Source organism: Eulemur rufifrons, chromosome 21 (genome assembly GCF_041146395.1).
Source record: "Eulemur rufifrons isolate Redbay chromosome 21, OSU_ERuf_1, whole genome shotgun sequence".
NCBI lineage: Eukaryota > Metazoa > Chordata > Mammalia > Primates > Lemuridae > Eulemur > Eulemur rufifrons.
In genome coordinates this window covers 5,896,069-5,906,782 of record NC_091003.1, presented here as the reverse complement: position 1 = coordinate 5,906,782, position 10,714 = coordinate 5,896,069, and the positions used below count along the sequence as shown (strand labels likewise).

At 54.2% G+C, this 10,714-nt stretch overlaps 1 protein-coding gene across 1 annotated transcript; it reads right to left on the bottom strand.

Moving 5' to 3' along the window:
* Positions 1-828: 828 nt before the first annotated feature.
* Positions 829-10,337, bottom strand: HPD (4-hydroxyphenylpyruvate dioxygenase). The gene is made up of 14 exons (XM_069497330.1): positions 10,258-10,337; positions 10,104-10,130; positions 9,524-9,586; positions 9,064-9,168; positions 8,449-8,491; positions 8,212-8,294; positions 6,929-7,018; positions 6,347-6,450; positions 5,827-5,904; positions 5,120-5,282; positions 4,929-5,000; positions 3,243-3,365; positions 1,541-1,657; positions 829-1,449 (listed from the first exon to the last, which is right to left on the bottom strand). The coding sequence occupies exons 1-14, from the start codon at positions 10,258-10,260 to the stop codon at positions 1,339-1,341; spliced, it is 1,182 nt and encodes a 393-aa protein (XP_069353431.1). The 5' UTR covers positions 10,261-10,337; the 3' UTR covers positions 829-1,338.
* Between the last annotated feature and the right edge of the window lie 377 nt (positions 10,338-10,714).

Here is a 10,714-nt window from a genome sequence, read left to right as displayed (position 1 = left end):
CTGCCTCAACCTCCCAAGAAGCTGGGAGTACAGGCACATGCCACCAAGTCCAGCTAATTAAAGAAATTTTTTTTGTAGAAATGGGGTCTTGCTATGTTGCTCAGGCTGGTCTCAGGTTCCTGCCTCAAGGGATCCTTCTGCCTTGGCCTCCCAAAGTGGTAGGATAATAGGCGTGAGCCACTGCACCAGTGGATTTTTTTGTTACACTAAGACCTGCCTGCTCCTAGTTCTGAGTTGGTTTATCCTCAGGGATGGGGTGTCAAGCATTGGAAGCAAAGACCCAATCTGTCCCCCACCTCTTCTTCTCTGGTTTTGAAGAAACAATTTCCTTCCAAGGGTTTTAGGACCAGCAGCTCCTCTCCCAGTTGCCTCATTATTTTGCAGGGATCACTCCCACTTGAGTTTCCTAAGGGAGGACATTGGCAACAAGGCACAAGGCGTGGGGCAGTGGTGACTGCCCTGCTGAGGCTGGAGGTGGGAAGAGGGGCTCAGATCCCTCCTAACTGCTCCATCTCTCAAACCAGGATCTAAGGCACCACGTCCTGTGGTTGCTGGGCAAGGATGCTGCCCCTAAAGTCCCTCGGCTAGCGGCTAGCACTCTCCCCTCAAATGTTCAGAGGTTGGGCTATGAGTGACAAACTCATCTTTACAGATCATAAAGCCAGCAGACAAGAGGCTGCCAAGCTCCGTTCCATCTCAGGGCCTTTCTCTTGCTGTTCCCTCTTCCCGGCATACTCTTTCCCCGGATTTTCCCACACCTGGCTCCCAAATGTCACCTCCTCGGAGGGGCCTTCCCTCATAGAAATTAGTTCCCCTGCTATCTTCACCTCCACGCAATCTCATCACCTGCTTTATTGTCTTAGAGCGCTTACCACGCTATGAAAGGCATTATCTGTCTTTCCCTAGAGTGTCAGTCCCCTGCCTCCTCTGGTTCCAGGATTCCCCCGACCGGCGCGGTCCCACTTAGCGGAGCGCCTCCTCGGGTGCAGTGGCGCTCGGAACTCTTAACGCGGACGCCCGGCAGCGCTGGCGCCCTGGGCTCCCCCTGGCGGCGAAGTGGCGCCATTGCTCCACGCCGGGCACAAACACCACTCGCACTGGACCCGGTCCGCTTTACTCAGGAGGGCGGGAGCAGAGAGTGGCCCGAGGGGGCGTGATCAGGAGGTGGGCGGAGCCTGGGGGTGTTCCAGAGTAGGCTGGTGGGCGGGGTCTAGAGGGAGTGGCCAATAGGGAGAGCGTCTGATGTTCAGGGGCTGGGAGGTGGGCGTGTTCCAGAAACAGGGGGCGGGGCCTCAATGGATCAAACGTGGTGGGCGGGCCCTACGTTAAGGGCGGGGCCTACATGTCGGGCACCACCCCGTTAGTCTCCAAGTCGGTGAGGTTGCCGCGCAGATCCTGCTCCTCCTCGAAAGCCTTGAACAGTGAGTTGAAGTTGCCGGCTCCAAAACCCTGGAGCGGGAGAGAGGAGGTGAGCTGGGGAGCCAGAAAGCCGGCCGTGCCACCTGCATGCCCTCTCGGGCCTGCGGGGCACAGGCTGTACCTGGTGGTTGTGGCGCTGGATGACTTCCAGGAAGAGCGTGGGCCGGTCCTGCACGGGCTTGGTGAAGATCTGCAGGAGGTAGCCTTTCTCGTCATAGTCCACCAGGATTTTCAGCTCCTAGGAGGGAGACAGGGCCCTCTGCTGAGGGAGGCTGGCCCGCCCTTCTAGCCTGGCATGGTGGGATCCTTAGAAGTCCATAGCGGTTCCTCTGCCCCCAAGACCAGGAAAAGACCCCTTTCCCTAGCAGTTCCAGCCACCTCCAGATATATCCCAGATTGTCCCATTACCACTCCCCTGCCACAGTCCTTGTCTAAGCCACCATCAAGACTGCTCCCTGCTTCCTCTTGCTTCCTTACAATCTGTCCTCCCCGCAGACATCAGCGGGATTTTATAAAAAATCAGATCATGTCGCTCCATTGTTTAACACTCCCCCCCAGGAGATATCAGAACACTCTTATGTTGCTGGTGGGAATGTAAAATGGTGCAATCACTTTGGAAAACAGTCTGGAATTTTCTTAAAATGTTAAACATAGAGTTCCCATGTGACTCAGCAATTCCACTCCTAGGTATGTACTGAAGAGAATTGAAAACATATGACAAAAAAAACATTGTACACAAATGTTCACAACAGCATTATTCATAATAGCCAAAAAGTGGAAACCACCCAAATATCTATCAACTGATGAATGGATAAATAAAACGTGGCATAGCCAATACAATGGGACATTAATATTAGGCTATAAAAAGGAATGAAGTACTGACACGTGCTTCAATATGGATGAATCTTGAGAACATTATGCTAAGTGAAAAAGCCAGTCACAACAAGCTTATTGTGTGATTCCACTTGCACGAAATGTCCAGAATAGGCAAAGCTATAGAGACTGAAGGTAGATTAGTAGTTACCTAGGGCTGCGGTGGAGAGGGCAGGGGATGGAAGGACTGGGACATGATAGCTAAGAGGTTCCAGGTTTCTTTTAGGGGTGATGAAAATGTTCTAAAATTGATTTTGATGATGGTTGCACAACATAGCAAATAGATAAAAAAAAAACATTGAATTGCACACTTTAAAATGATGACATGTGACACATATCAACAAAACTCTTAAAAACAAAATCAGAAAACCTCCAATGATTTCTGGCCACAGAAGAACAAAATCCAAACTCCTAAACAGCTCCCAGGAGGAATCAGCTCCTGCCTACCTGTCGGACCTAGGTCACTCCTCAAACACAACCTTTCATCCATCTGGCCGCCTTTCTGTACTCAGACACTCAGTGCCTGCCCCTGCCTCAGGACCTTTGCACTGCCTGTTCCTCTGCCAGGAATGCTTTTCCCCAGCCCTTCACATGGCCAGCTCCCTTTCATTATCTAGATTGCACTTAAATGTCACCTCCTCAGAGAGTCCCCTTCCTGACTCCTCTCTGCAAAGTAGCCCCTGATTACCTGTTTTAACTTCCTGCCTGGCACCAACTCTCAATCTCTCTCTCTCGCTCGCTCTGATGTTTTTCTTATTTATTTGTTTGTCATCTGTCTCCCCTCCTTGCACCCCACCCCAGAATGCAAGTCCTGTGCCAGCAGGGACCTGGTCTGGTTTTCCCTCTATGTCCCTGTGCCTGATGCCAGGTAGGGGCTTAGACATTTGTGAGGCAGGACGGAACTCAGGGCTCGTACCCGCACCTGGCGAAGGATCCCGCCTGGGCCTCACCTCCAGGACGTCGATGCTCTCCTTCACCCGGATCTTGGCTGTCTTGAGCTTCTCCCGCAGCTGTGTGTAGTACGTTGAAGGAACAGCCAGGAACTCCATGCCTCTCTCTCGCAAGTGGCGGATCTGTGTCGGAGCAAGATTGAGGTCAGCCTGCTTCTTTCTCCATGTTTAACACCCCCAGCCAGGTGGAGGTGCCAGGTCCCTGTCCTAGCTCCCCTCAACGGCCAGCGTACGGTGTGACCTTGTCCCCTTCCTTCCCTGTCCTGGGCCCCATTAGAACAGAAACTGCTGGCGTTTGTGGAGCGCTCACGATGAGTGCCTGTCTCAAGCACTTTCCATATATTGCCTCGCTGTGTCCATGCAGCAATCTTTTGAGGCATCTCGATGATTATTTCATTAATTAATTATATTCTAGAGACGGAGTCTCGCTCTGTCACCCATGCTGGAGTGCAGTGGCACGATCCATAGCTCACTGCAGCCTCAAACTTCTGGGCTTGAGTGATTCTCCTGCCTCAGCCTCCCAAAGTGCTGGGATTACAGGTGTGAACCACCGCACCTGGCCTACTTCTAGATGAGTATTACCTCCATGTCATAACTGGGGAAACCGAGGCATTGAGAGATTAAATATCTGTTCTCAACATAGTAGCCAGAGTGATTTTACTAAAATACAAGCCAAATCATGTCATTCCTCTGCTTACCCCATGGTGGCGCCAAGTCTTAGTGTCAAATTTAAAGTCGTCACTGTGGCCCTCCCCATCTGTGTCCACTCCTACCTTGTCTCCCTTGCTCATTCTGTTCCACCCATACTGATCTCCTTGCTGTTCCTTCAGCCCGCCAGGCACATGCCCATCTCTGGGCCTTTGCCCTGGCTCCCTTCTGCCTGGGGTGCTTCCCCCAGATTTCCACGGGCTTCTCTCCTTTCACCCCTTGGTGCTCTCAAATGTCTCCTCCATGAGGCCTTCCCTGACCACCCAATCTAAATGTGCAATGTCCTTGGCCCTCACTCTCCCACTTCCCTGCGTTATTTTCTTCTAGAGCACTTGCCACTAACACATATGGTTTACTTTTTTTGTTTATTGCTCCATAAGGGTAGAAACAATTTTTTGCAGATGTACCCCAAGGACCTAAAACAGTGCCTGGTACATAGTAGGTGCTCAGTAAACATCTGTTATGGGCATGAATGAATGAAGTTGCCAAGGTCATGCAGTGAACTCTTGATTGGGCCAGGACTGAATGGGACAGTCCGGGCTCTTGTCCGCTCTGCCGTAGTGCAGAGGAGTAGGTAGGACCCGGCCTCCCCAAAGTCTGGATCCACAGGTGCAGGACATTTAATTTGGCTAAAAGGACATCATTGATCTTGTAGCCTGATATCCTCACTTTCAAGGTGAGGGAAGCGAAGACCAGAGAGAGCATTGAATCCCCCAGAGACACACAGTGTGTCACTGATAGAACTGGGACTGCAGTCCAGGCTTCCTGATACTCTGCCACCTGCTACCTCGAAAGCCCAGAAGTTCTGCAGAGACTGAACTGTCCAGGTTGGGGCGGGGATGTGTGTGCACACGAGTTGCAGGAACCAGGCCAGAGAAGGGGGCCCAGGACTGTCGCTGCCCACTCCCTCTCCATTTTGCAGAGACCATCCCTGGAGCTGAATGAGAGGGGAATTAGGACCAGGAATGGAGTTCTAACCGCCGTGATGATGTCTTGGGTCTTGAGAGCGATGTGCTGGACCCCGGCGCCTCCATTGTAGTCCACGTATTCCTGGGGGAGGGAAACAAGGAGACCACTGTCACCTGCCCTGTCACCCACACCCCTGCTCCCTGCAAGAGCCCTCAAACCTCTTCCCTGCTCGCTTCCTCCCCAGCCCCAGGAGGCCCCACCTGGATCTGGGACTTCTTCCTGCCGGGTGCTGGCTCATTAATGGGCATCTTGATGGATTCCTCATAGTTGGTCACCACGATGGAACGCAGAGAGCTGTATTCCGTGTGCACCTGCGTGTCATCCACAGACCAGAAACGGTGGAACTGCAGGTTTTTCAGGTACCTGCGGGGTGGCCATCAGGACACTTCCGCTCTGAGTGCCAGCCTGGAACTGGCTCCCCTGCCCCCACTTTCCACCTTCCAGAATTTGTCCCTGAGCAGGCTTCGGAAAGGAGACACCACTCACATATATTAATACATTATAGATTTGTCCCTTTATTAAGACAGTTCTTCAGGTGCAAGTGTCTCATAACAAAATACGTATAGGATGGCCATGTGCCAACGATGGGAGCAAAGTGCTTTGCGAAAGGGGCACTTGCTTCTAATGTGGACAAGGTGCTGTTTGGGTAGTGACAGTCTTCCTCCAAGCCGCCCTGGACTGTGGTGTCCCCAGGGTTCCTCAGAGGGAGGACCTGTGGATCACTTTGGACCTTAAGCCCTCTGGTCTCCATGGTGACAGTTTTGCAGTGAATAAAGGAGTCAGTAGCCTCAGGCTAACTCCCACCATCTTGTGCTCTGTTTTCCCCCTTGGTGCAAGAACTGGGGAGTAGGCCTGTCCCCCATGAGGGGCTGTCACTTCTCGGGGAGGAGGAGGGCCAGGGGCTCACCATTCCGAGGCAGGCACCATCTCCTGGTCGGGCTGGTTCCCCACGATGTGATCGATAATCTCGAGACTGCAGTTGGGCCTGGGAAAGGGGAGGAGTCGGGGAGTGGGAAGGTTACCCCACAAAACTCTTCCCTTCCCACTGATCCCTCAGTGATAACAATAGCTCATGCTTGTGTGGCACTCACTAGGGGCCGGGCACCTTATTTGTCAACTCACATGCCATTACCATCCCTATTTTACAGATGAAGAAACTGAGGCATAGAGAAATGAAATGACTCGCACAGGGTTAAATGGCTATGAAGTGACAGAGCTGGGATTTGGAGCCAGGCAGACTGGTTGCAGAGCCCATGGTTTCAGCCTGTGTGCCACCTCTTCAAGGGCCCCCTGGGGACTTTCAGGAGTTCCCCGGCAGGCTCCAGACGCTCTGCCCCATCAGAGAAACCCAGTCCCATGGAGAAGAGGAGAGCTTTTCACACCACCTCAGGGCGGTCCACTCCACCCCAGCCCCGAGGGACACTCACAGCTTAGAAAGTAGCCGGTCCTTGAATGCTGGGGCCTCAAATCCAGGCAAGAACGGGCCGGTGTAGTTCATCTTCTCCACCAGGGTGTGGGTGGTGTCACCATACTAAGGGCAGAAGACAGCCTGCCTTGGCCCCGAAGCACCCATCCCCGCCAAGGCCAGGTCACATGTCATGGCGCCAGCTCAGCCCTGGGTTCCAACCTGCATCTGACCCTAACTCGATGTGTGATCTTGTGACTTCCCCTTTCTGGAATGAGCTGCAAGCCCCCACTTGTGTGGGAGTTTCTTAGACACAATGTCTGTCCCGTACAACCAGATGCTTTGTGAGGGCAGGGACACTGTTTTGCTCATCATGGCATCCCCAGTGTCTAGCCCAGTGCTTGGCACATAGTAGGTGTTCGATAAAAGTGTGTCGACGAAATGAAGAACCCATGAGTGCGTCGGATCAGGTGATACTGAAAGGCTCTATCAACCGTTTCAACCGTCTTTATGTTTAATTTAATCTTGAGGAGAGTGGGTGGGGTGGTGTATTGGAGTCAGCTGGGGGCTCCGGACAGCAGGCGGGGCACCGAAGTTAACTCACCGTCTGCAGCACAGCAAACTTCACCTTCCCAAACTTGTCCTGCTCCACCCAGGGCTCCCGCACAATTTTGGCCCCCCGTTCCCGGGCTTTCTGCAGAGGAGACAGGGTGGGGAGGCCATGAGGGCTGGAGCCTCCCAGAGCCCTTGCCTGTGGCTCCTGCTGGCTGGCCTTGTGCGTGGCGCTGCCACAAGCCGCCTCCAGCTTTTCCAGCCCCTGGTGGGAAAGCCAGCCAGCTTTAGCCGTTACCCGAGGCACTCATGGCTCATGTGCATTTGGCAACTAGGGAAACTGAGGCCCAGGCACAGAGTTTGGGCTATGGAACAGAAACCAGGTGGGGATGAGTCTGTCCTGCCTCTGCTAACTCACTCTGTGACCCTTCCCTGTCTCCAGTCCTCAGTTTCCCCATCTGTAAAAAGAGTGGTTGGATAAGATTACAAGCTGACATTGAGCACCTACTGCATGTCAGACCCTGTGCCAAGTGCTCTGCACACGTGATTCATGCAATTATTTAGCAAAAGTTTACTGCCTGTCAGTGCTTATATCATGTGTCAAGCACAGTTCTAGGTATTAACTTTTTTAATCCCCACAGCAACATCATATAAAAGATACTATTATCATGAAGAAATTGGAGCACAGAGAAGTATAGTCACCTTCCTGAAGTCACACAGCTAATAAGAATCAGATTTAGGCAGTCTAGTTCTGGAATTCATGCTCTGACCCTCTAAACCTTTTTTTTCGCCCTTTGAGACAGGGTCTCACTTTGTTGTCCAGGCAAGAGTGCAGTGATGTCGTCATAGCTCACTGCAGCCTCAAACTCCTGGGCTCAAGCGATCCTTTCACCTCAACCTCAGCTAGGACTACAGGCACACACCACCACGCCCAGCTAATTTTTTAAAAAGTTTTTTTGTAGAGATGGGGTCTCACTATATTGCCCAGGCTGGTCTCAAACTCCTGGGCTCAAGTGATCCTTCTGCCTCGGCCCCCCAAAGGGCTGGGATTATAGGTGTGAGTGACTGCGCCTGACTTCATTTCCTCTTTATAACAACTCAGTGAAGTAGGTGCTGTGGCCACCCCCATTTTACAGATGTGGAAATTGAGGCTCAGAGAGAGGACACACAGTAAGGGGCAAAGCATCCCTGGAGCCCAGCCGTGTGTCACACCGTCTGGGCTCATCACAGCAGTGTCCCTCCAGCCCTGACCAATGGGGTCCCCCTGGCAGACAGAGGGCAGGCTGAACCTCACCGCTTCCTCTCCTGCGTCAGTCCAGGTGCGGCCAGTCTCACCTGCACGATGTAGTCACAGTCCTCCACCTCGAACGCAATGTCCTTCACTCCATCACCGTGTTTCACCAGGTGATCACCCATCTCTGTGGCCAGCAGAGGCGGAGGCACTGAAGTCAGAGGCCCCCTCACCTGGCTCTAAGCCTCTGGGCTCCGTCTTGTTCTAGGCTCAGCCCCCCTCACGCCCCATCCAGCCTCACCCCCACCCGCAGTACCACGTCTCCGCCCCCGGCCCCTCACCTTTGTTCCAGGGGTTGAGTGCTGAGGAGAGGACAAACACAATCTAAGGGACAGAGGAGGAGGAGGTGTGGCTGGTGGCTCCCCCGCTCCCTGCCAGCCAGAGACTCCCCTGGTGGAGCATAAGGATTCAGCCATGCAGGACTTCTGGACCAGGGGTTCTAGTTCCTTCTCTGCCTTAACTTCCCTCATGGGTCCTGAGGGATGGGGCTTTCTCTCATGCCACACCTGCTATGGGCCAGGCCTCCCCAGTGGGGACCACTCTAGGGATCCCATGGACCGGGGCACTGCTTAAACTTCCTGCTCTGACATCCTGGGTTTTCTGAACAACTGCAGGGCCTGTGTGGGGCAAGGCTGAGAAGGAGACAAAACTATGTAGGTCCCCGTTGTGTGGTTGCACAAAGGTGCCCAGCAGACGGCCCAGTGGGTCTGAGCTCTGCGTGCTGGAAGCAGCCAGACTGTGTGTGCGTCGGAGACAGGCCCCTTCCAATCTAAGGTGCACCTCGGTGCTGTACGGGTTGGAGCCCTCGGGGAGTGGAGAGACCCAGCCTCCTGGATGGGGGGGGGGGAGGGGTGATAGTAGGGGGGTAGGGGGAGGGTCCTGGGGAAGGGACTCACCTGCCCTTGTTTGATCACATGACTGACAATCTCCCGGGAGCCCGTCTCCAGGCCCCTGTAGGCTAGAGGTTCGAAGCCCATCTTGCTGCAGTAGAAGGCGGCGGCCTGCATCGCAGGGTGGTAGCAGGGCTCGTGAGGGCTGCGGGGCCAGCCGGGGGCCTCCCCAAGGAGAGTCCTCAGCCCCCGTCAGCCTGTCTGCCCTGTGAACCCAGGTGCAGAGGCCCTCCTGGGAAGACAGCCTGCTCCCCCGCACATTCGGCCCTCAGGTAAGATTCCTGCTGGGGTCCGTGGCCTGGATTGTGTAATTAGTATTCAGACAGTGTCTGGTCCCAGCTCTGACCTTGAGCCGCCCCCTCCCGGGAGCCAATCACGGACCTCCTGCTGGAGGCCTGCCCTTGCCCACGAGGCCCTCTTGCCTGCACTCTGCTCCTTCCAACACCTTGCCCCGGCTTCTCCCTACCTGCTTGGCGTTGCCGACCCAGAAAGTCACGGAGTGGAAGTGGAGGAATCGGCCTCTCTCGGGCTGCAGGAAGAGAGGAGGGGTGAGGTTGAGTCCCTGAAAGAGAGTCTAGAAAAGTGTAGGTGGTGGGGCTTCCCCTAGCCACCTCCCTTACCCCAGCCTCAACCATGGAGCTTAGGAGAAGCCGAGCCCCACGCAGCCTGGCCAAGCCTCAAAAGAGGTTTCTCATGCAGAAACTGAGATCCTGGGACTGTGGAATTGGGACGCTCCCACAGGAGGTATGACCAGGTTTCACAGTGGGAAATAGCCTTATGCTGCAGCAACATGGATTTAAGTTAGACATTAGAAAGAACTTCCAGAAGGGATTAAGAGATTGGCAGGTCTTTAAGAAAGGGGAAAATTTTTTAGGAGGTTGAGTCTAGCTCAGTCTGGGAGAGCCAGGGGAGAAAACTGCCTGTGCACGCGTGGACGGCACGTATCCACCATAGTCATTCCTTTTCCACTCTTTGCTGACACCCTGGTCTCCCTGCACCCCGACCCCCTTCCAGACCCAGGTCCCCACATGTCCCCCCTTGCTCACCTTTGCTCCTTTGTTGCTGTAAGTCGTCTAAGGAGAAAGAAAAGCACAGTGAGACTTGGCGGCTCCGACACAAAGTGCTTGTGGAAGTGTCACTGCAGATGTCCCACAGGTGTGTGTGTGGGAGGACTGCCGTTGATCCCAGGCGGACACTTACCATGGTTGATCTTGGTCCAACGTCCTGCTGGGAAGACTGGCGCAAGAGGCCTGGGGAGTGCTGGACTGGAGGATTTAACCCCGTGCAGGTCCCACCGTGACCTTCTGGCCTTCCTGGGGGCGTGGAATTGGGGGTGGGGGGTGGAGAGTTGGGTCCAATCTTGGAAGATCAGAGGCCTGGAAGCCTCTGATCCAACCGTGGACTTGTTGAACTGGGCGATGCTGCCAGGCTCAGAGAGGGGAGTGATGCCCTGGTCCACTAGCCAGCAGGGCCAGCGCCAAGGCGAGAAGCCAAGCGCACGCTCTTCCCACGCCCTGGGGCTGGGATTGTGTTCATCGCCGTTCAGAATCCAAGGCTTAGAAGCCAAGGACAGCTTGAGTGCATTGGTGGCTCGAGAGTTCTTACTCAGGGAGAATTTGAGGGGGATTTGGGGATCGGTCTTAAAGCCCTGTTTGCA